At 44.2% G+C, this 26636-nt stretch overlaps 1 protein-coding gene across 2 annotated transcripts in view; it reads right to left on the bottom strand.

Annotated features, from left to right (window-relative positions):
* Positions 1-26636, bottom strand: part of LOC132823328 (slit homolog 3 protein-like) — a 699246-nt gene that overhangs the window by 6172 nt on the left and 666438 nt on the right. For both annotated transcript variants that reach the window (XM_060837019.1, XM_060837020.1), the window contains exons 34-36: positions 11336-11490; positions 4949-5234; positions 1407-1612 (exon numbers count right to left, since the gene is read on the bottom strand). In XM_060837019.1, coding sequence (XP_060693002.1) covers positions 1407-1612; positions 4949-5234; positions 11336-11490 — 647 coding nt within the window. The remainder of the gene's footprint in view (positions 1-1406; positions 1613-4948; positions 5235-11335; positions 11491-26636) is intronic.

Raw genomic sequence — 26636 nt, 5'->3', positions numbered from 1 at the left:
TCCCTACAGTGGGGAAGCAGGCCCATTGAGTTCACACCGATTCTCCAAACAGCATTCCACCCAGACTCATTCCCATACCCTACCCTTATAACCGTGCATTTCCCAGGGCTAATACACGTAGCCTGCACACCCTGGACACTATGGGGCAAGTTAACATGGCCAATCCACCCACCCTGCACATAGAATCATTGAGTCACGCAGCACAGAAACAGACCCTTTGGTCCAAACAGTCCATGCCAGAGATAATCCCAAACTAACCTAGTCCCGCCTGCCTGCTCCTGACCCATATCTTTTCAAACCTTTCCTATTCATGCACTTATCCAAATTTCTTTTAAACATTGTAATTGTACCCACATCCACCATTCCCACACGAAGTTCATTTCACACACAAACTACTCTGTGTAAGAAGTTTACTGGTCATGACTTTTTAAATCTTTCTCCTCTCACCTTAAAAAAGTGCCCCTTCACCCTATCTATACACCTCATGGATTTATAAACCTTTGTATGGGCACTTCTCAACATCTTACGCTCCAGTGAAAATCTAGGGACAAATGTTAGCTGCTGGCTTTGTAATTACCAACAGAAAAAATCTGGCATTGACATCAGGTGAAGTTTTGGTCAAATCACCAGATCACTGTGGGCCCTCCGCAGTGGTGGGTGAACAATTAATTGGCTGGAGGAAAGAGAAAAGAATTGTGCCTCTTCCCAGCCTTCATCCTGAATAAGTCCATGACAGGAAGGCTCTGCAGCCAATAGAAGCCTTCAAGTAGGTAAAGATTGTCTGCTCAGCAACTCATTGGAATGATTCCAATAGGATATACAAACCTGAGCATTGTTTGTCCTCTGAACCCATACAGAACCTGGGGTAATGGGGGATGGGTGGTGGAAGAGAGCAGCAAACATCCCTCATTGTCAGGCACTTGGCGTCCAATCAAGGCACATAGCATTATGAAAGGGGGACTGGGAATTATATTGCTGATAGTCACCCCACCATCCTTCCTACTCATCAGAACCATCCATCTGCCCAACCCCCTCTCCCATTCCACCCTACAAACCCCCTTTCTCCCATGTGCCGGGGTCCTTGAAGACTTTGGGTGGGTGATGTACTGACAGTAACCACTACCACTGCTGTGGTGCCACTGAGTATAGAAGAGCTTCTACCTTTTGGCCAGGCTCTTAATTGGTTGGCAGCTCTCAATGGACTGGACCTGTATCCTTGGTGTTTTTGATGCTAGGAAAGGCCCATCACTTGTGCCAGATGGGCAGAAATATGGTGGGCCTTCTCAAAAAGAGGCAACACACAGGTCTCATTGGCTCCCAGTTGGGTGATTAAGACATTCGTCACCTCCAGAAGCCTCTGAGCACAATGTGCAGCTTTAGGAGTCAAGACCCTTCTCTTTCCTTACCTGTTTGGCAGGTTTCTCCGGTAAAGTTGGTATCACACTCACAATATGGCTCCCCTTGACCAGATATCTTACAGCGGCCATGGTCGCACTTCAGATTCTGACAGTTGTCTGTCAGTTGGCCTTTATCACAGAGCTTGCCAACATAGCCATCCTTGCACACACAGCGGTATGTGGAGTCAGACATTACACATGTTCCATGAACGCACCTGGAAGGTGACATAAGAAAAGTTACTCATGAAAAGCAGGGGTCTCTGCAAATAGATCTGGCAGCATTTAGAAAATCTGGCAGCACTTAGATCTCGAGCAGTGTAAGACACAGATCGTGGAGATTCTCAATTATAAGCTGTGTTGAACCATCACAGTGAACACTGGATCATATAATCCCTAAAGTGTGGAAACAGGCCGTTTGACCCACTGAGTCCATATACACCGTCATCTCACACTGACATCCTCCAACCCCATAACCATGTATTTCCCATGGCTAAACCCTAGCCTGCACATGCCTGAACACTTTGGGCAACTTAGCATGGCCAACTCACCTAACCTGCATTTCTTTGGAAACTGGAGCACTCAAAGGAAACCCACTCAGACATGGGGAGAACATGCAAACTCCACACAGCGAGTCACCTGAGGCTAGAATCAAACCTGGGTCCTGGTATAAGGCAGCAACGCACTGTGTCGTTCTTTTACATTTAGTTGCATGTCAACAGTGAGCCATATGTGAGATTACTTGCCAAAAGATGCAGATAATCAAGATTTAGAGTCAGAGGTAGGCAAAAGGTAGGTCAAGTGAACCTTGTTGGAATTTTTTGATGAGATATGGAGAAGAGCAGTGCAGTGTCAGTGCGAAGTCTCTTTGGCAAAGTGCCAAAGGAGGGATGCAAAGGTCATAACATATACAACAGGGTGATGGCAGCAGAAGCAACTGAAAGATGGCTACAAAACAGAAAACTGGGGAGAAATGTGACGTTCCTCAGAGTTAGAAATGGGATGTGATGTCTCACAACAATCTTTGCTGAGACCACCGCTATTCACAATTTACTTAACTCAGAAACTGGAGTATTCGTAGTAAATTATGTTGATAGTATCAAAAGGTGGTGCAGGTTTGAGGTAATAATGCGGAAGGCTGTACTGCAATGCAAGGAGATGTGAAAAAGATTTCAGAGTCTGTGGATGAATGGAAAATGCAGTTGAATGTATTGCAGCATGAGGTAATTTACAGGTTATTCATTTCCGGGAAGCACCAAAATGGAATGGGTGAGAGGGGAGTTTCAGAAATGCAGACATTCAAATCTCTGAAAGTGGCTTCAAAAGTTCATACGACCATGAAAAATTCAAAGTTCTTTCTATTCTAAGAGTACAGAAAGCAGAACAGCGATGCTCATCTGATGGACTCAACACTGTGAGCAGGTCTTGCTGCTTATTTCTGCATTCCCTCTCTCCCTATAACTCTCGGTTTTCTGCGCACCTCCAATTCTGATCTCTCTCATACCCTCAATGTTCATCAGTCCACCACTGGCAGCAGTTTTATCCTCAGTAGTTGAAACCCCTCCTCATACCTTTCACTGTCTCTTATTTTTCCTATTTTAACGGCACTTCTTAAACCTTTCACTCATGAACAGGCTTTCAATTATCAGTCCTCATATCATCTTATGTGTTCAGTTTGTTTGATAATTTGCTATGATGTGTTTTGGGTCATTGGAGATTCTGCATAGATAATAAATTATTTATGGTACAACAAGAAATAATATTGAGACATTGTAGAAAAGACATCGGTAAGGTCACTTTTGGAATACTGCATTCAATTCTGGTCTCACTGCTATAGGAAAGATGTTACAAAACTTGAAAGGGTTCAGAAAAGAATTAGAAGGATGTTACCAGGGTTGGAGGGTTTAAGCTACAGGGAGAGGCTGAATAGCCTGGGCTGTTTTCCCTGGAGTGTCAAGGCTGAGGAGTGAGCTTATAAAGGTTTATAAAATCAATGATGTGCATGGATAGGTTAAATGGTCAAGGTCTTTTCCCTAGAGGGTTTAAGGTGAGAGGGCAAAGATTTAATAGGGGCCAAAGGGAGATAATTTTTTCGCACAGAGGGTGGTGAAGAGTATGGAATGAACTGCCAGAGGAGGTGGTGGATGCCAATACAACTGAAAGACATTTGGATGGGTATATGTAACGGAAAGGATATGGGCCAAATGTTGGCAAATGGGACTAGACTAATTTAGAATATCTGGTCAACATAGATGAGTTGGACCAAAGGGTCTGTTTCCATGCTGTATATCTCAAAGACTAAGTTGTACCAGAACTGGGGCAAGAGAATTCAACTATCATAAAATATTTTTTTCTCTCTGGAAAGGACAAGATTCCCATGTGATGTATGACAGGAGAATGGGTGGCCAGGCAACAGTGTCATTTTCCTCTTGAAACAAGGCAGGACTCTCTCCCCAGCAGATGGCGGTGTTGTCTGTTGATTTGCTCACAATCAAAAAACAAGTGATATACAATCCCTGTCTGCTGTATAAAGGCAGGATTGCAGCAGTTTAAAAAAAGCTGGCTGAAACAAGACAAGGAAGTCAAAGCTTACTCACGTTAAGGCAAGGGAAAGCAGGATGCAAGTTCATTTCAAGTGTGGCATGGTGACTGAGTGGTTAGCACTGCTGTCTCACAATGCTAAGGACCTGGGTTTGATTCCAGTCTTGGGTGACTGTGTGGAGTTTGTATGGGATTCCCCTCACAGTCCAACGATGTTCAAGTTAGGTGGAATGGCCATGCTAAATTGCCCATAGTGTGCAGGCTAGGTGGATTAACCATGGGAAATGTAGGGTTATGGGGTGGATATGTGTGAGATACTCTTTGAAAGGGTGGTGTGGACTCAATGGGTTGAATAGCCTGTTTCCACTATTATAGGAATTCTATCCTACAATCAGAGTCAGAGATCACGGAAACAGACCCTTCAGTCCATGCCGAACATAACCCCAAACGAACCTAGTCCCACCTGTCTGCACTTGGCTCATATCCCTCTAAACCGTTCCTATTCCTGTATTTATCCATATCTTTTAAGTATTGTAACTGTACCTGCATACATCACCTCCTCTGGAAGTTCATTCCACACTTGAACCCTCTGTGTAAAGAACTACTGCCTCCCCATGACATTTTAAAATCTTTCTCTTCTCACTTAAAAATGTACCCACTAAGTTTGAAATCCCCTCTCCCTAGGGAAAATCACCTGCCATGCACGTTATCTATACCCCTCATGGGCTATAAACTTCTACAAGGTCACCTCTCAAACTCCTACGCTCCAGTGAAAAAATGTCCCAGTCTTTCCAGCCTCTCCTTCCAACTCCAGCCCTCCATACCCAACAACATCCTGATAAATCTTTCTGAACCCTCTCCAGCTCCGTAATATTCTTCCTGCAACAGGGAGACCAGAACTGGACTCAGCTTTAACTGAGAGTTTATCCAAAACAGAGTGATATGTTAGCGTTCCGCGCCATAATGGAAAAGTTGTCTCACTGCACCTTCCATAGTGGGTCTGTAACACTTACCTGTTGTTAGGACAGAGGTGCTGGGTTTCCTGGTCACACAGCGGCCCTGTCCACCCAGGATGGCAATCACAGGTGATGCTGGACTGGTCGAGCGAGTGGCACACGCCGTGTTTGCAGACGTTGCAGGACCTGCATCCCGGAGAGACGCCCAGGGGCATCTGGGCCAAGCTCCTGAAGTCCTGCAGCTCGTTATTGATGCGCACATCGTGAATGCAGCCATGGAAGCCATTGAGGCTGCGGTCAGGTCCTTGGCGGAGTGCTGCCATCCCCGAGACTGGGGGGATGCCTTTAACGACAAACAATGGGCACGGCTTTTAACAAGAGAGGTGGTGGTGGTCACTATCTGAACCACGTCAACCTTAGGACACTGGCTGACATTCTCAACTTTGAACCAGAAGATTTCAATGCAATACTGAAGAGTTTTTAAAAAATTCATTCACGGGATGAGGACATTACTGGCCAAGCCAGCAACTATTACCCATCTCTAATTGCCCAGAGGGTGGTTAAGAGTCAACCATGTTGCTGTGGGTCATGTAGGCCAGACTGGGTAAGGATGGCAGATTCCTTCCTTAAAGGACATTAGATTACTTACAGTGTGGAAACAGGCCCTTCGGCCCAACAAGTCCACACCGACCCACTGAAGCGCAACCCACCCATTCCCCTACATTTACCCCTTTACCTGACACTACGGACAATTTAGCATGGCCAATCCACCTGACCTGCACATCTTTGGACTGTGGGAGGAAACCGGAGCACCCGGAGGAAACCCGCACAGACACGGGGAGAATGTGCAAACTCCACACAGTCAGTTGCCTGAGTCGGGAATTGAACCCGGGTCTCTAGCGCTGTGAGGCAGCAGTGCTAACCGCTGTGCCGCCGTGCCGCCCTCTAGTGAACCAGATGGATTTTTCACAATAATTGACAACGGTCATTATCAGACTCTTCATTCCAGATTTTACTGAGCTCAAATTACACCCATCTGCTGTGGCAGGATTCAAACATGGGTACCCAGAACGTTACCTGGGTCTCTGGATTAATAGTCTGGTGATAGTACCATTGCTGCCCTCATCACTGGCAGAGGTGCATTTTACAGATGAAATTATGAAGAGACACATAAACTTATAAGTGGATTTATTCATCAAAATGCATGTTGTCTCTGGTACTTAGCCAATATACAGCAAACTTTTTATTAACCGGCACTCTCCTGAGCCAGGTATGTGCCAGTTTATCAGAAATTCCAGATAATCAAGAGGTACGCATAATCGTCATAAACCCTGACAAAGCAAAGCTTCGAGACATTAACATCCCTCAGAAAACCTAAAGTAAAAATATCAACATACCTCAATGTAAAAACTGACAGTACTAGAAACGTAATGCAGGGGGTATACACATCACTGTTATACAGAGGAACCTTGCTATCTGGCATTTAATTATCCCAATATCGGATTATCCAGTAAGATCGCAAGACCTTGATGCTTGGCTAAACTATGTTATCCGGCATTCGATTATCTGGAATTCGATTAACTGAGTGAAATACTCCCCGTCCGTATCCTTCAGATAATTGAGGTTCCTCTGTACGCTACTTACAGATCGCAGTATTTTGAGTTATATCATTTTTGCCAGTTTATCAAGAGTGCTAGGTGATAAGGCAGCCGGCTAAAACAAAGTTTCGCTGTATGTCCTTTCTAATGTGGAGGTGTTGGTGTTGGACAGGGGTGGACAAAGTCAAACATCACACAAAACCCAGTTATAGTCCAATAGGACTTTACAGCATCAAATGACCTGTTTGTTGCATTCCCACAGCGATCTCTGTTGAAAGTGGCTGAAAAGTGCTCATAAACGGATTGTGTGAATAAAAAATAAGATTTATTTCTTGAACGTGCAGTTCAACTTGGACAGGCAATAATTGGGCCTTTTGAAAATAAGGATTGGACAATGTTGCATTTAAAGTAAATCAAAATTGTGCAGACAGAAAACAGAGGGCAATTGTACTAACGATAACCAATATACACTAAAACTATACATGACAGGCTCTTGTCACACTGTTCAGCTACACTTTCTAAAAAATCCGCCCTTTGGATGTGGGTAAATCTGACCAGGCCAGCATTTATTGTCCAGAGGGAAGATGAGAGTTAACCACATACTGTGGGTCTGGAGTCACATGTTGGTCAGAATGACAGATTTTCTTCCCCAAGGACATTAGTGAACCAGATGGGTATTCCTGACAATGGATTCATGGTCATCATTCGACTCTCTTAATTCCAAATGTTTATTAAATTTAAATTCCACCATCTGCCATGGCAAGATTTGAACCCAGGTCTTTGGATTAACAATACCACTAGGCCATTACCTCCCCAGTTCTTAGAATCATAGAATCCCTACGATATGGAATTGGCCCATTTGGCCTAACAACTTCACACCAGCCCTCCAAAGAGTTACCCACCCTTACCCAATCCCCTACCCTGATACTTTACATTTACCCCTGATTTATGCACGTAACTTGCGCAATTTAGCATGGCCAATCCACCCTAACCTGCACATCTTTGGATTGTGGGAGGAAACCGAAGCACCCAGAGGAAACCCACACAGACACGGGGAGAATGTACAAACTCCACACAATCGAACCCAGCTCCCTGGCATTGTGAGGCAGCAGTGCTAACCACTGAGCCACCGTGCCACCCCTAACTGGATGGCTATGTGCTCGATACTGGCCCCTTCCTGCAGCAGTGCCACCTCCAGACTGAGGCAACATGTGGTGAAAAAGGCCAAAGCAAAATGACAGTGGAGAACTGAGAAAAATAGAGGGGGCAACAGCAGTCAGGTCAGCCTGTTCCTACGCTATAGATTGTGTGTGAAGGTTGATAGAAATGGCTGAGAATTAAATTTACAAACAGCACACTGTACATATGAACATACAAATCTGCAGGAGTAGGCCATCAGCTCCATGAATCTGTTCCACTGTTCAATACAACATGACTGATCCAATTGTAACCTAAATCCATCGTCCCATCTATCTTTGATAACCTTTCAACTCCTGATTTGACAAGGATCTACTACCACTGCTTTAAAAACGCTCCATGACTCGACTTCCATCACCTTTTCGGGGAGGGGATTCCAAAGGCTCACATAGAAAATAAAACTCGCCTAATCCTGCTTTTAATGGACGACCCCGTATTCTTAAAACAGTAATCCTGAGCTCGAGGCTTTCCCAGTGGAAGAGGCACCTCTCCAGGTCCAATCTGTCAAGATCCTGCAGGATTTTGTGTGTTTCAATCAAATCACCTCTTCTTCCTCTCAATTCCAGCAGGTCCACATCTAATCATAACAAGAGGAATTGAGTATAAGAGCAAAGAGGTCCTTCTGCAGCTGTACAGGGTCCTGGTGAGACCACACCTGGAATATTGTGTGCAGTTTTGGTCTCCAAATTTGAAGAAGGACATTCTGGCTATTGAGGGAGTGCAGCATAGGTTCACGAGGTCAATTTCCGGAATGGTGGGACTATCATATGTTGAAAGATTGGAGCGACTGGGCTTGTATACACTTGAGTTTAGAAGGATGAGAGGGGATCTGATTGAGTTGTATAAGATTATTAAAGGATTGGACACTCTGGAGGCAGAAAGCGTGTTTCCGCTGATGGGTGAGTCCAGAACCAGAGGACACAGTTTAAAAATAAGGGGTAGGCCATTTAGAACAGAGTTGAGGAGAAACATCTTCACCCAGACAGCGGTGGGTGGATGGAATGCTCTGCCCCAGAAGGTAGTGGAGGCCAAGTCTCTGAATACTTTCAAGAAAGAGCTCTTAAGGACAGTGGAGTTGAGGGTTATGGGGATAAGGCAAGAACAGGATACTGATTGTGGATGATCAGCCATAATCATAAGGAATGGTGGTGCTGGCTCGAAGGGCTGAATGGCCTACTCCTGCACCTATTGTCTATTATCTATTATCTATAACACAATCTGTCCATTCTTTGTGTCAGTCTAGTGAACTTTCGCTCAGCTTCAACCTCCATTGAATCAGATTACCAATATTGTGCAATGTACTACTGAATCAGTCTCACCAGTGCCCTGCATAATTGAGGCAACCTCTCTGCTTTTGTATCCAGCTCCCCCAGCAAAAAATGATAACAGTCTGTTACTTTTCCTTACTTGCAATAGCTTCGTACTAAGGTTTTGCAATGGCAGGCGCAGGGACACCCAGGACATAATGCATCCTCAGGGCTCTGCAACCACACCATCACCTGGAAATCTCAGGCAAAACCATTTTTGGAACAGAAGGTGGAGAAAACATAGAACATAGAAAAATACAGCGCAGTACAGGCCCTTTGGCCCTCGATGTTGCGCCAATCCAAGCCTACCTAACCTACACTAGCCCACTATCCTCCATATGCCTATCCAATACCCGTTTAAGTGCCCATAAAGAGGGAGAGTCCACCACTGCTACTGGTAGGGCATTCCATGAACTCACGACTCGCTGAGTAAAGAATCTACCCCTAACATCAGTCCTATACCTACCACCCCTTAATTTAAAGCTATGCCCCTTCGTAATAGCTGACTCCATACGTGGAAAAACAATGAGCAGTGAAGGATAATACGTGGTGCAGCAAACGGAATGCATTGAGCAGCTGATGGGATCATGCTGAGCGGCTCGTGGGATTGCATTGAGCAGCTGAACGGAAAGCAGGCCCTCGCTTGTTGGAACTGCATAGCACTCACCCATATTGTGTGGAGTAGAAGCTGGCATCTTTGACCATCTAGGAAACAATAAGGACTGTGTGCGCTGAAGATAATCTGATGCTACCTAGTACTTGGTAGGAAGGAGAGAGGACAGAGACCCACCTTCTATTGGGTCCACGATCATGGTGAGAGTTAGCTGGCGAAGGGAATGACAGGAGCACAGACCCAACCACTCTTTCTTTTTAATCCCAAAGGGATGTGCGCATCACTGGCTCAGCCAGTATTTATTGCCCATCCCTAATTACCCAGAGTCAACCATGTTGCTGTGGGTCTGGAGTCACGTGTAAGCCAGACCAGGTAAGGATGGCAGTTTCCTTCTCTAAATGACATTAGTGAACCAGATGGGTTTTCCAAGCTATTGGCATCTGTTTCATGGTCATCATTGGACTCAATTCTAGACGTTTAATTGAATCTAAATTCCACCATCTGCCTTGGAGCTCCCCAGATTATTACTGATAAAATAGTTAAGGGATACTACCACTGGACCATTGACTCTCCACTTCAATGCAGTGTTAAAGCACTCAATGACATCACATGAATAGCCAAGGTCAGCAAGTTCATCTTCAAAGCTCAAAGTTAAAAATCACACAACACCAGGTTATGGTCCAACAGGTTTAATTGGAAGCACACTAGCTTTCAGAGCGCCACTCCTTCATCAGGTGATAGTGGAGGACACAATTCTAAGGCACAGAATTTACAGCAAAAGTTTACAGTGTGATGTAACTGAAATTATACATTGAAAAATGCCTTGATTGTCTGTTGAGTCTTTCATCTGTTCGAATACCATGATAATTTCACTTCTTTCATGTGTAAATCACAAAACCTTTTTTTTAAAAGTTGCATTCTCAGATTAGCTGTAACAATGACTGTTAGCTAGACAATATTGTTACAGCTAACCTGAGAACGCAACTTTTTAAAAAAAAGGTTTTGTGATTTACACATGAAAGAAGTGAAACTATCATGGTATTCGAACAGATGAAAGACTCAACAGACAATCAAGGTATTTTTCAATGTATAATTTCAGTTATATCACACCAAATTTTTGCTGTAAATTCTGTGCCTTAGACTTGTGTCCTCCCCTATCACCTGATGAAGGAGCAGCACTCTGAAAGCTAGTGCTTCCAATTAAACCTGTTGGACTATAACCTGGTGTTGTGTGATTTTTAACTTTGTACACCCCAGTCCAACACCGGCATCTCTAAATTCTAAGGTCAAATCCTACTAACTTCCCCACTAGCCACTGCTTCCATACCAGCAACCATTTACAAAGAATTTATAGAATTTCAGACTTGTATTCATATCCTTTACCTCATCCTGACTCACCAAGCAAGCACACTCCTACAGTTTGCAAACACTGTATATTTCTGCATTATAGGGAAATCCTCCTGCCTGCTCTGTTTATGTGTCTTCATCAAGGTGGAATGAAATGGGATTCTTTCTTTAACAGTGAGCTTTGGTGAGCCCTGTAATGACTGAACTTCAAGCTGTGCAATTCCACTTTTAACGTATAAATGCAAAGCAAAATGCTTGCAACAAGAAGTTCATTCATAACCAAAGCTCCCTTTCAGAGCGAGCGGAATGACTGGCAGTGGCAGTTCACTCATCTGCTGCCCGTTTCTCTGTTGGAGATGGAGAAAGTGACGAACGAACCCACCTCCAATATACAGCGGGGAGTTCAGACTCAGAGTCGGCTGTTTGTGTAGCTTCCCCAAGCTCCTGGGAGTTCCTTTGTCCACAACCAGGCTCAGCGATTGGTTCATCATCATTAACTCGACGGTGTGGAATTGTCCGTCGTTGATTGTCTCCACACTGAAAGGGAATGAAAAGGTGTCAGCCACAGGAAAACTGACAGGATATTGAATGTGAAATAAAAGGGATTGACTGAGCACGCGACTACAAACAGACATTATCTGGCCATTACTACACTGTTGTTTGTGCAAATTGCTGATTGCATATTAGCTGTCGTGTTTTTCACAGCGACTACACTTGCAAAATATTTTCGGTTCTGAGGAAGGGTCAATGGACTCGAAACGTTAACTGTGATTTCTCCCCACAGATGCTGCCAGACCTGCTGAGCTTTTCCAGCAATTTCTGTTTTTGTTTCTGATTTACAGCATCCCCAGTTCCAAAATATTTCATTGACTGGAAGTAAAATCCCGAGGTTAGAGAAGTTGTTATTGAATTGCTTCATTCCACTGCACGTGTCAGTCAGGATAGAATAGCGCAAGAGGAATTTATGACAGCAGTGGGCTGTCTGATTTCAGTCTTCCCCCATGGTAGCTATTTTACAATGAAACACTGCTCAATGTGATGACCAAAGAGCCTCTGTGACAGCATGGTGTGGTGTCTGAGAGAATTAATCCTGCCTGTTGGAGGCAGCAGACAGGATGAAAGGATTAAACTCCAGAGCTGAGAATGGTATCATAAATGACAAGAAACAGGTGACTGGTTCAGGATATTTCGTTGCTGCAAATTGCAGAAGTGTCTCTCTTTGAGGTTAGAGTCAGTTCAACAGTGGATGCAGACACAAACTCGTCAAAGGTCAGGATACTCCCTTCCATGAACAATGTTACACGAGAGCAGGACCACAAAGTGCAAATAATCAGCTCACGTTCCATATGAGAAACTCACAGCTGAGACAACACTCTCTGAACTGAAAAAGTTCTGTACTATTGCACGACACTGTTTTTATTTCCTTTCAGGCTCCTCACAATACTATGTATAATGGTCTGATGCAGACAATATATAGTCAGTTGCAAGGAGTCGGGCAAGTTATAAAAGCCAGACGGTACCACTTCCTGAGTAAGTGTTGGCAGTGATTTGACCACAACTAAGGTGACAACATGAAGACATGAATGGCAGCAACGTTTTTGATGACATTTTGCATGTGACAGCTGTTGTATGTTTTGGAATGAAAACCATGACCAGCCCAGGGCTGGGTTAGCTTACTGCAGCCAAGTGAGGGAAGACTCTTGTCTTAAACAAGATGTAGTTTATTGCATGACGGCATGAGCTATGAGTTACTCAGATAGATATTATTCCTGTAATTGTGAAGAGAGTAAGTCTTTACTCTGCATGCTGGCTCAGTGGTTAGCACTACTGCCTCACAGTGCCAGGGACCTGGGTTTGATTCCACCCTCGGGCGACTGTCTGTATGGAGTTTGTATGTTCTCTACGTGTTTGTGTGAGTTTCTCCAGTTTCCTCCCACAATCCTATGATGTGCAGGTTGCATGGATTGGCCATGGGAAATTGCCAGTAGTGTCCAGGGAAGTGCAGGTTAGGTGGATTAGCAATGTGGAAATGCAGGGTATTAGAATAGAGTGGTAGGTCTGGATGGGATGCTTTTCAGTGGGCCAGTGGGGACCCAATGGGTCGAATGGCCTGCTTCCATCTGTACTGATCGGAAGCTGCCTTGCTTTTTCCTCACACAGTCCATATCCCATTTACTCCATCAGAGTACACAACAGGGTTCTAGGAAGGGTCACTTGACCTGAAACGTTAACTCTGATTTCTCACCACGGATGCTGCCAAACCTGCTGAGTGTTTCCAGGAATTTCCATCTTTGTACCTTATACAACAGCATTGGTCCAAAAGTGTCTATCAGCAAACAATGTAGGATGGACAACTGGTGAGCATTGGATACTACTGACTGTCTGAGGTTTAACTGGCTGCTGGGCATCAGGCAATCTGCTGGTCAGCTTGTTGTGATTTTGCTCTTTGTTCAGAGTGTGGAAGCTGCCCTACTTCAATAAGGAGTCCTTTAGAAAGGAAGCAGGTTGAACTGCTCATACCCCAGCTCCTTTACAGGGGAATCACAGGATGGATTTCATTAACCAGCTCAGCCACAACAGGGTTTCACTCAACATGAGAACACATCAGACGGAACTTGAAGATTGATAAACTTTTCCAATTCTGGACCAGGGACACCTTCTCCGATGTCCTTACCCCCAACCTCCACACACCAGGCCTTGTTACCACATGATCTGCTATTGTACACAACTCATTGTTAGCCATGAATAGTTCCCATTAGTAGCTATGGGCTATTTCTAGGTCTGATCATTATCTAGCAGGCCAGGCAACATCCATGGAGAGAGATGAAGCGAACATTGCAAGTCCAGATGACTTTTCATCTGAGCTGATGTGCTTCACCTCTGATGAAGAGGCATCTAGACTCGAAACATGTGCCTGCTCTTCCTCCATGGATGCTGCCTGACCTGCTGTGATCACCAGTATTTTTTATTTCCAGTATGGATTGCAGCATCTGCAGTGATTTGCTCCTGATCATTATTTGATCCTTTGTCTGTCCAACTATTTTCTCTCTCTTTGGGCTCTATGTCGACCTTTCGTTTGCTCCTTACCCCCTCCCCCCACCCTATTTTCTGCATAAAAACCCAACATTTTCGTAGCTAGTTCTGAGGAAGGGTCACGGGACCTGAAATGTTAACTTGATGTCTCTCCACTGATGCTGCCAGATTTGCTGAGCTCTTCCAGCAATTTCTGTTTTTGTTTCTGTGCTGACCTCTTTGACATAACTCCTGAAATGTGCTCCATCTTTCCAAACTATTTCACAAAACTCTTCTCTGAGACAGAACACCAGTGGAGCAAGGTAAACTGGTAAAGGTACTTTGTTGAAAGGCTCCAGTTTGATATTTCATAATTTTAGATAAACAATTTATCTTTCCAGTAAAGAATTTAAGGGTTAAGACTGCATATTGAAAGATAGTATAAAAATATCTATTAATGATAAATTTGTTTATTAAAACCAGACACCAATTTGTTTATTTCACAACTAATGCAATGAGAGGCAATTATCTCAACTCTCACCCTGGTGCAATAGCCAGGGTAGGGGGGGGGTCCTTGAAAACAGTGGCAGATGTCCTGATTACAGATGTCCTTAATAGATATGAGAAGAGATTGTACAAACTTGGTTTGTTTTCAATTGAACGTCGAAGAATGAGGGACAACCTGATCGAAGTTTACAAAATTATGAGAGGCATGTATAGCCAGAGTCTTTTTCCTAGGGTAGAAATGTCAATTACTAGCAGCAATAGAGTTAAGGTAAAAGCAGGTAAGTTTAAAGGAGACGCGAGAAGCAAGTTTATTTTTACACAGAGGGCGGTAAGTGCCTGGAATTCGCTGCCAGACGATGGGGTGCAGTCAGACACAATAGCAATGTTGACAGTTATATGAATAGGCAGGGAATCGAGGGATATGCAGAACGTAGAGGCAAAAAGTTTTTTATTCCGAAAGGCATGTGTCAACATAGTCTTGGTGGGCTGATGGGCCTGTTCCTGTGCTGTATGTCCTTTGTTCTTTAAACACGTGCCTTTATCTACATTCTTCAATCTCTCAAATATTGATGGGAATGAAGCCATTGGGTAAGCTATGTGAGAAAGATACCATATCCAGTTCAGACTTTGCGGAGGGTGTTGGCCCTATGACAGTACCATTGGATTAAGCTATTGGATGCCATGGAGGGCTAATGGACCCATTAATGTAAGATGAATGGGCCGTAGAGTCATAGACATGTACAGCATGGAAAAAGACCCTTCGGTCCAATTCGTCCATGCCGACCAGATATCCTAAACTGAGCTAGTCCTATTTGCCGGCATTTGGTCCAAATTCCTCTAAACCTTCCATGAGAGACTTTTGAAAGCAGAGTCCAAACTTGCAATACCCAGTAAGAAATCTGCTAGAGTTTTCTAGCTTAGCTTCAGCTCTGTGCCTCTTGAGACTGCAGGGTGATGGCATTGTAGTCTTTGTGCAGATGTGACGGGAAAGTCAGCAATGTTAACCAAGGTCCATCAAGAAAACTCAGAGAGGTCAGTATTGCTGTCAGAACATACGGCAAAAAAAATGTAGGGGTGGGTTGGGGAGGTAGCCTCACACCGTTTTGTGAATTATTAGTCACAAAACACAGTGCACAGATTGGACAATGGGGAATTGAATTTTAAACAAAGGAGTGAGAGTGTAGGGAATGGGTCCAGCAGTTAAAGCAGCAATGGTAGGTGAACTGCTTGCAGTTTTTCGACAATGCAAACAAGCAAGTCAAGTCACAGAATCCCTTCAGTGTGGAAGCAGGCCATTCAGCCCATCGAGTCCACATTGACTCTCCAAAGAGCGTCCCACTCAGAGCCAGCCCTCTACCGTATCACCCTGCATTTCCCATGGCTCATCTGCTTGATCTAGACATCCCTCAAAACTATGGGCAATTTAGCATGGATAATCCACCCTAACCCCTACATTGTGGGAGGAAACCTACACAGACACAGGGAGAGTGTGCAAACTACTCACTAACAGTCATCCGAGGCTGGAATTGAACCCAGGTCCCTGGCGCTGTGGGGCAGCAGTGCTCACCGCCATGCCACCCCACAGAATGGGGCAGGAGCCTTCATTACATTATTGTTCTCTCCCCATGGTGAGCACTGAGAGTGAGTTATGGAAGTGCAGTTTTGTTTGGCTTTTACTCTCTGGATGATCATTAAAGCAATGCTCATTTTTGGATATGGACACAGCCAGCACGTTACCACTTACTGCACATTGCTGGGTGCCCGTGAGGATTCTTCCTGTGGGCTGTGTGACAAAGGGACTCACACAACGCAGTGCAAGTTCGAAGAGCATGTCCCAGCAACAATAAAAGAACAGTCATCTCAGTTCTGAACCTTCTGCGAGGGAAGGTTGGAGGTGATACACTCTAATGGAGGGGTAGGGGGAATGTTAAAAGTTTGGGAAGTGCTGTCAAAAAGTCCTGGGGAGTGGCAACAGTACAGCTGTATGTGAACCGAAGCAGTTAACAATCTTTCATGACTGGCATCATCTCACCGAATGCTTCAATGCTAATTTGAGAGATTGAAAGTGACAGGGTGTATAAAGCCACCATGTCCCGTTCTGATCACTGGCGGGGATTCTATTGTAATTCTGTCGGGTTATGAACTTTCAGCTGTTACACAGAGCTGCCGTACTCCTGACTACATGAGATAATGTATGCCAGTGACCGGTGCTGCTGGACACGAGAGGCTATGGGAAACAGATCCGAAACTTGTAATACCCAGTGAGAAGAGACAGCCTCAGGGAGCTACAGTATTCTAGCTCAATTGCAGCACTCTGCTGTTTGTCTGCAGTGATATTTATGAGCAGTGTACAGATGTGGGAGGTAGAACAAGTGGAAAGACAGCCAAGTTAACCACTATATTAAAAAAAACACACAGGAGGTCTCTGAGAAGTCAACATCTTCTTGTCAAAATGATCCTTACAAAAAGAACCAGAGAGAGACAGAGAGAGAAATGCAAGGATTGCTTGAAATACAGCATCCTTTTTTTCAAAAAAACATGAGAATTCTTACTGAAGTTCCTCCTTTCTTAAGGCACATAATATTAATTCCCACGGGCAGCTTAAAGGTTCCTCTGTCTTGTTTAGATGGAATGCCTTGTAGGAACTGATGATAAATCTCCGTGGTCTCAGACAGACAGAGACAGTGGCTTGGCACTGGATGAAGGGGAGTCAAGCAATATTTTGTGTCTTTATTTCATGGCATTCACCCTGACATAATGACAGCTACAGGCGCCAAACTGTGTATCCTGCCCAGTTAAGCAGCTAAACGTGCTGTTTAAACCTTTCCAGCGACTGACTTTTCACAGAACATGCAGCTAAATTAGGTCCAACACCCACAAACCAATCAGTGTTTTGGATTAAATAAAAAATGATTGTTTCCTGGAAAGCTGTGGCTTTGTGTTTGTACTTTCCTGCTTTTCAGATATAACAAGCTACCACTCTAGGTGAGTTTTCTAATATTAAAAGATAATATGAAAATTAATATTAGAATATTAAAAGTAGCCTTGGCCTATAACAATGGTAATTCATAGTTAAGCATCTGACTTCATGGCATGGTGGTTCAATGGCTAACACTGCTGCCTCACAGCACCAGGGACCCGTGTTCAATCCCACCCTTGGGTGTCTGTGTGGAGTTTGTACAGTCTCACTGTGCCTGTATTGGGTTGCTCTGGTTTCCTTCCATTGTCCAAAGACATGTAGGTTAGGTGGCTTGGCTGTGCCAAATTGTCCATAGTGTGCAGGCTAGGTAGATTAGCCTAGGGAAATGCAGGGTTGTGGGAGTGGGATGCAATTTAGAGGGTTGGTGTAGACTTGATGGGCCAAATGGCCTGCTTCCACACTGTAGGGATTCTAGTCTCTGATTTACATTTGCTGAGATTGCCTATTTTCACCTATGTAATATCGTCTGCTTTTCCCGGTCTTTGCTCACCTGCCTTTGAACCCTCATTTACACTTCAATTACCTCTAGATTTAGCTATTTCAACAGACTCTGAGCTGCATGATCTCTCTCACTCTGAAACTGAGGTCATTCACAACCCTGCTGCCCATAACGTATTTCACACCAAGTTCTGACCTCCTGTTGTTCATTGACCAGTGCTGACTGCCAGTAAAGCAATGTCTTCATTTCAAACTTCACATCCGTGTTTCCAAATTGTTCTGTGTCCTCACCCCTCCCAGTCTCTGTAAACATCTTTCCATACCCAAACCCTCAGAGATATCAGTGCTCCTCTAATTCTTTCCTCTTGACCATGCCCCAATTTTAATTGTTTCAACATTGGTGCTCTACCTTCAGTTGTCTGGGTCCCAAACTCTGGAACTCCCTCCTCATGCATCTTCGACCCTTGCATTTTCACCTTTAGGACATTCACTAAAAGCTTTCTCCAGGGTCTTTGTCATCTGACCTAATGCCTCATTCTATGGTTCAGTGATGTTTTACTGAACGACCTTTCTATGCAGTGTCATGAGATATTTTACTGTGTTCAAAGTGCAAAAACACAAGTCATTGTAGCATTGCAGTAAGTCGTACCAACCGGGGGCGGCACTGTGGCTCAGTGGTTAGCACTGCAGCCTCACAGCTCCAGGGACCTGGGTTCAATTCCCACCTCGGGCAACTGTCTGTGTGGAGTTTGCACATTCTCCCCGTGTCTGCGTGGGTTTCCTCTGGGTGCTCTAGTCCAGGTCAGGTGAATTGGTCATGCTAAATTGCCCGTAGTGTTAGGTGCATTAGTCAGGGGTAAATGTAGGGGAATGGGTCTGGGTGGGTTGCTCTTCGGAGGGTCGGTGTGGATTTGTTGGGCTGAAGGGCCTGTTTCCACACTGTAGGGAATCAAATCTAATACTCAGTTGGTTCTGAGTGAATTCATCACAAAAGGCAATCTCTAGGATGTTTCAGGACCATCCTCGCCAGTGCTGTCCTCCAAATTAATTGACGTTCACTGCCTGGGCTCGTACATGAACAGTGAAGCCATAGAGAACGGACAGGTCTCTCCCATGGGAGCATTCTCTTCATCATTGTCTTTGTCGGAGTTGTCAAAGGGAAGAAAGAAAGGGGCAGAAAAGGCATTTGGGAGATTTCTGTCTCCTTTCCTCCATCGGATTACCAGTGCTCAATGTAAAGATAAAAGTAATTCTTCAGGGCTATCAGCAGCTTACTTTTAGACAGCCATCACTTTTTATACAGCATTGTCAACTCATTTTGTGGGATCTGACTGTGTCACCATCATGTGACATTGCTGAGCTATTTTTTAATAAAATCATTGCGTCACCCCGCAAATTACGAAAATTATGTTTGACCCTAACAAGATAAAAAATGAATATGCCACTTCAACAAAACTGTGTTCTTTGTTCAGCTTGACGTACATGCTGTTGTCATGTTGAAGCCAATATAGGTCTTGTCCTATTTTACACCTCAATGGCAATGTTCAATGCAGCAGTATTACCCGAAGGCCACACAATGATGCTACTTACCTTCCGTGTAGCACGTCCAGGTTATGTCAGCAGAGGATTAACTGTGAAATACCACTGCCACAACAAGAGGCTTCAGCCAAGCATCGTGATCACAGTGCAGTCCTGTTTATTGTGAACTTGTTTGTAATAATGCTGCCTTTGATTCAGTTTGTCAGTCAGCTCCACATCGAATTGAATGAGCTGCATCGAAAGTGGCGGTGATTGAGATAGACCCCAAGGGGGAGTCTCAATAAGCACCCAGCTCCTCCCACAAACAGTGTGATTGGCACCTGGGTTTAAGTCAAAGTGTTGAAGGTTTTAAGACCATAGGACCATAAGACATAGGAGCAGAAATTAGGCTATTCAGCCCATCGAGTATGTTCTGCCATTGAATCATGGCTGATAGGTTTCTCAATCCCATTCTCCCGCTTTCCCCCCATAATCCTTGATTCCCTTGACAATTGAGAACCTATCTATCTCTGTCTTAAACATACTCAATGACCTGACCGCCACAGCCTTCTGTGGCAGTGAATTTCATAGGTTCGCCACTCTCTGGCTGAAGAAGTTTCTCAATATCTCCTTTCTAAAAGGGCTTCCCTTTACTCTAAGGCCATGCCCTCAGGTCCTGGTCTCTCCTACCAATGGAACCAAAATCCACTCTTTCCAGGCCATTCAGTATTCTGTAAGTTTCAATTAGATCCTCCCGCCCCTTCATCCTTCTAAACTCCACCAAATATTGACCCAGAATCCTCAAACAATCCTCATATATTAAGCTTTTCATTCCTGGGACCATTCTCATGAACCTCCTCTGGACCCACTCCAGGGCCAGTACATCCTTCCTGAGATCAGCCTCTGATGCTCTGGAAAAAACAGCCCCAGCCTATTCAGCTTCTCCCAATAGCTCAAACTCTCCAACCCTGGCAACATCCTTGTAAATCTTTTCTGCACCCTTTCAAGTTCAACAACATCTTTCCTGTAGCAAAGAGATCAGAAATGAACACAGTATGCCCAAAGCGGCCTAACTAATGCCTTATACAGCTGTAACATGACATCCCAACTCAATGCACTGACCAATATATGCAACTATTCCTTTAATCCTTTTAAAACACCATTCAAATCCTATTTCGTGGGCCCGCTAATTGGGATCTACACAAGTCAACAGGTTAGACTGACTGGGGTAGGTACATACATAATGAATCCAGCAGAAACTGGACACATAATTTCCCTTGCTCAGCAAGATGGCCAGGAATCAAATGCAAATGTATGACAGAAAATATAATATACAGGAAGCAAAACACCCCATCCAGCAGTTCGTTACCAATGACAACATAGATATCTATCATAACACTACCAAGCATCAGACATATGATGCCACACCAAGGGGTTAATAGGCATCAATTACAGAGACAAGCTGTGTTCCAGAACAGTGGAAGGAATCAATGCATTTGTTTCCCTTCCTGTCCCTCCTTCCCATTAGAAATGGTGCCAAACTCTGACTCATATATGCTCAAAGGAAAATGGTCACATATCCGCTAAGGGCACAAAGTAACTAAATCACCACAATGGACAAATGTACAGCACTCAGCCACTACCGCCAACCACAGCTATCAAAACATTGGGGCTTTTCTTCCTCTATTGAGGAACAGCTACATCCGAACAGAACCTGTTGGAAATCAGGCAAATGAGGATTTCTTGTGGTTAATCAGATGTGGACCAATTGCAAACAATTTTATAAAATCTTGCTTTGGCTCATCACCACTCTAACCTAAATTTAGTGCATGCATGGCAGGGTAATGGTATACCAGAATAAGACAGAACACGGTAGCTCAGTGGTTAGCACTCCTGCCTCACAGCAACAGGGACCTGAGTTCGATTCCAGCCTCAGACAATTGTCTGTATGGAGTCTGCATGTTCTCCCTGCGCTTGTGCAGGTTTCTTCCGGGTGCTCTGATTTCCTCCCCCAGTCCAAAGATGTGCAAGTTAGGGTGGATTGCCCATGCTAAATTGCCCAGAGTGTTCAGGGATGTGTAGGTTAGGTGGATTAGCCATGGGAAATGCAGGGGAAAGGGTCTGGGTGGGATGCTCTTCGGACAGTCATTGTAAACTCAATGGGGCAAATGGCCTACTTCCATACTGTAGGGATCCTATGATCTTAGAGATTGCTATAGAGTAATAGTACACCAGTCCAACACAGATATTAGATCCTCACTGAGTAAAGATATACCAGTCTAACACAATTCATCTCAGAATAAATGTGGACTAGTCTAACCTGGAATATTTCAAACATTGCTGAAAATGTGTTGCTGGAAAAGCGCAGCAGGCCAGGCAGCATCCAAGGAACAGGAGATTCGAAGTTTCGGGCATAAGCCCTTCTTCAGGAATGAGGAAAGTGTGTCCAGCAGGCTAAGATAAAAGGTAGGGAGGAGGGACTTGGGGGAGGGGCGATGGAGATGTGATAGGTGGAAGGAGATCAAGGTGAGGGTGATAGGCCGGAGTGGGGTGGGGGCGGAGAGGTCAGGCAGAAGATTGCAGGTTAGGAGGGCAGTGCTGAGTTCAAGGGATTTGACTGAGACCAGGTGGGGAGAGAGGAAATGAGGAAACTGGAGAAATCTGAGTTCATCCCTTGTGGTTGGAGGGTTCCTAGGCGGAAGATGCCTAGACGCTCTTCCTCCAACCGTCGTGTTGTTACGGTCTGGCGATGGAGGAGTCCAAGGACTTGCATGTCCTTGGTGGAGTGGGAGGGGGAGTTAAAGTGTTGAGCCACGGGGTGGTCGGGTTGGTTGGTCCGGGTATCGTTACTCTGTAATGTATTTCAAACATTACAGAGTTTTGGCATACCAGTCCAACATAGAACATTGTGGATCATGACAGAGCATGACCATTCTAACAGAGATTACCCCAGAGCATTACATAGTAATGTTATGCCAGCCTAACGCGGACCTTCCCGGATCATTACACAATAAGACGACAGCAGTTATATCTGGGATCATTGTGGAACAAAGATACACCTGGTAACCTGAAACTTCTCAGTTAATTACAGAGTGAGGGTATATCAATTTGGCATGATTAACAACTGTCATTTACTTTGCTTCGGAGAATTGCGATTACCTTTGTAAGACTGGCGGGTCTCGAAGTTTATTCTAAAGGAGACTTTCAATCCCGGCTCCTTTGTAAAAGACAAAGGATTCAGATTTTTTGCATAATTTTTCTGACTCCATAGGCCTTTAAAAATTGCAGGTGGGACATGGATCCGACTTCTTTCTCTGGCAGACTCGACTATTGTCAGTGAGGGCAGCATCCTTCACTCACACAGGAAAGAAACCCAAACTCAGCAAGACCATTTGAACTTAGCGCTGAGTTTAAATAGATCCATTGTAGCTGTTGGTAGGACATAGTGTGGAAACCACAAATCAAAAGAGTCTGAATAAATGGTCTTGAAGAGGATTAAGGTCTGTTTAAGTGTTATGCTCTGAATTGTCTTTTTAAAAATCCCTCAGTCTTTAAACATGACATGAAATCTTAGACTGTAAGTCAAAATCCAAAAATAATCCTCTGCTGGACAGCTTTGATGGACAGGCTATCTGTTGTAGGTGAGAGAATTAAATTAGCATCTGGCCATACAATCTCCATAAAAGTCTGCTGACATGTTGGCAAGGATAGACTGAATAGCCAAGGTCTTTCCCTGGGGTAGGGGAGTCCAAAACTAGAGGGCATAGGTTTAAGATAAGAGGGGAAAGATTTAAAAGGGGCCTAAGGGGCAACATTTTCATGCAGACAGTGGCTTGTGTATGGAATGAGCTGCCAGAGGATGTGGTGGAGGCTGGTACAATTACAACATTGAAAAGTCTAGGTATATGAATAAGAAGGGTTTAGAGGGATATGGGCCAAATGCTGGCAAATGGGACTGAATTAATTCAGGATATCTGGTTAGAATGGATAAGTTGGACTGAAGACTCTGTTTCCTTGCTGTACATTGCAATCTCTATGACATTTCCATCAGCGTTATCATTATGTCTTTATGAATGCTTTGCTTTGTTTCAAAAGCTACACTTATTTCAGTGAGAGTCCTGACTTCACAGTTTGAGTGACAGTTTAAAAGGGGATCCGAACAGAAGTTTGTTTTCATAAACAGAATAATCTGTTGAAGAAATTTGGAAACACTGGGTGGGGTTTTTGAATGCAATAGTTTTTTGTCACTATCAAGAATGGATAAGTGTGAGATATATTTGACTGTTTTTTTTCATCTCCACTTGCCTTCTGAGATCTGCCCAAAAAGGATACTGGATGAGTGACTATTCTGCTGGCATTGGGGTTAGGAAGGGAGATGGGCTGGCAGGCTTGGGAAGTCAAAGTGGATGGGTGGATGCAAGGGTGTGAGGGAAAGCATCTAGGTTGAAGTCCCAGAGAACGAAGATGGGCCTTTGAACCAGCTTCAGCACTCAGCCACCAAAATGGACCACTTTGGTTCCAGAATCAGAGGGCCCTGCTTTCACTTCACCAGGGCGAGGAATGAATCAGAGGAATCCTTAAACTCAAAGCCAGTCTGCTGAGATGGGAATTCAAGCTGCTTCAAAAATCTGACCCAGGGACTCCAAATCTAGATCACTTCTCAGTCCTTTGTATTAATTATGATTAACTTCAAGGATCCCCTCCTCCACTTGAATATATCTGTGGAACTGGTGACTCTTTTTCTTCCAATAAAATGTTTGCTGTTTAACATAAGCATAGAATTGGTGTAGTCTAATTTAACTTGAAGGTATGACTCATCTACAAGGCACAATTCAGGAATGTGATGGAATACTCCCCACTTGCCTGAATGAGTGCAGTGTCAACCACACTCAAGAAGCTTGACATCATCCAGGACAAAGCAGCCTGTTTGATTGGCACCACATCCACACGCATCCACTCCCTCCACCATTGACTAACAGCAGCATCAGGAAGGAGAAAGTGAGGACTGCAGATGCTGGAGATCAGAGCTGAAAAATATGTTGCTGGAAAAGCGCAGCAGGTCAGGTAGCATCCAAGGAGCAGGAGAATCGACGTTTCGGGCATAAGCCCTTCTTCAGGAATTCCTGAAGAAGGGATTATGCCCGAAACGTCGATTCTCCTGCTCCTTGGATGCTGTCTGACCTGCTGCGCTTTTCCAGCAACATATTTTTCAGCAGCATCAGTATGTACGGTCTACGAGGTACACTGCAAAAATTCATCAAAGATACTTCGATGGCAATTTTCAAACTAAACACTACAACAGTCCAGGAGGGCAATGGCAACACATACAAGTGAAAGCCACAGACTGAAGATTCCCTCCAAACACACATCATCCCGGTTTGTAAATACATTGCCTTTCCTTCAGTGTCACTAGACTGAAATTCTGGAACTCTCTCCCTAACAGCATTGTGGGTCTACACCGGATCAAATCGAGAAGACAGCTCACCATCACTTTCTCTGTAGCAACTGGAGATGGGCAATATAGATTGGCTTAGACAATGAAGTCCATATTCTCTGAGTTAATAATACGGAATAATGTTTAATAAGGAATAATGTTTAATGGATAAGGACTGACTTGAATATGATAACAGAGGGAAGGTAGTGTCCTCTTAAGATGTCACCTGAGAGAAGGGAACAGTGGTTTAGAATGGAACATGGAGGGATTCTGAGAGACAAGGAAACTCTGACTACAAGCCACTGCTGTAATTCTAAAGAAATATACAGAGCACCATCCAATCCTGTGCAATAAGTGATCCAATGTTTGTCATGCACGGTTCTTTAAGAATGTGTGCAAACCTTTACTGAATTTACAAACAACTGCCTCTTAGGAAATTGGATGCCCAAATTTAATGAGCAGCTTTCTCCGATTAGCCAGCTGGGAATTATATTTCCAAGACTTATTTCCAAGCTTAAGGGGATCCAAAGTTTGATTGCTTTTCTTACCAGTTCTGATTTAATTTGATGAGGATAGTTAAATCTTGCACCATCTCTCTTGCTGAGCTAACAAGATAACAGTGTGACATTTAATGAAAGGGTAGCGCATTAACCAATGGAATTAATTTCTGCGGCGAGGGCTCGACGCAGGTAGAATGGCATTAATCTTATGTTAATGAGATGTCACTGTGAGTGACGACCTCCTTCTTTATCAATATAATGTAATTAGAGCTCTTGCTGCTTTTGTTCTGCACTGAACCTTTATAGATGTGGACAATCTTTGAAAACCATCTGATCGAGGACCAGATTGCTGCCATCATGACATTTACAAATTGACAGATGAGGGCAGGGGTCCAGGAAAATTGTCACCTTTGAGTCAGCACCTGTATAATGAGATGAAGTCTATGGTAATTCCTATTAATGGCATGCCTGTACAGTGTTGCATCAAATGTCATTTTTACTCAAATATTTCATTTACTATATTTCTCAATTCAGTTCCCCTGAACAGCTAGTAACTTGAAGGTATTTTTTAAAGACAAAATTTATTCTATGCAATTGGTGCTCAATCTCAAAATGTTACATCCACACAATTACCACTCCAGGCCTTTTCTTTGGTCTGTCATAACTCAGTGATACTTTCAGCAGTGCATTCAGCTATGTCCTCAGCTCTGCTGTGTAGAATTGAGAGCTCAGAGTACAGGAATCGTGCAGTGAGTAACTCACCTCCTGACTCTCCAAAGCCTGTGCACCATCTACAGGACACAAGTCAGGAGTCTAATGGAGTAATCCTCACTTGCCTGGATGAGTGCAGCCTCAGCAACACTTGTGAAGCTTAACACCAACTAGCACAAAACAGTTTCTTCGGGTAAAAAATGAGGTCTGCAGATGCTGGAGATCACAGCTGAAAATGTGTTGCTGGTTAAAGCACAGCAGGTTAGGCAGCATCCAAGGAATAGGAAATTCGACGTTTCGGGCATAAGCCCTTCATTCCTGATGAAGGGCTTATGCCTGAAACGTCGAATTTCCTGTTCCTTGGATGCTGCCTAACCTGCTGTGCTTTAACCAGCAACACATTTTCAGCAAAACAGTTTCTTGACTGGCACTACATCCACAAGCATCCAGTCCCTCCACCACCGACACTCAGTAGCAGCAGCATGTACCATCTGTAAGATAAACTGCAGAAATTCACCAAGGCTCCTTAGACACCCCCTTGCAAACTCACAATCACTGTTATCTAAGGGCAGCAGGCACATGG

Source organism: Hemiscyllium ocellatum, chromosome 16 (assembly GCF_020745735.1).
Source record: "Hemiscyllium ocellatum isolate sHemOce1 chromosome 16, sHemOce1.pat.X.cur, whole genome shotgun sequence".
Classification (NCBI taxonomy): Eukaryota; Metazoa; Chordata; class Chondrichthyes; order Orectolobiformes; family Hemiscylliidae; genus Hemiscyllium; species Hemiscyllium ocellatum.
This window is presented reverse-complemented; position numbering and strand designations above follow the sequence as displayed.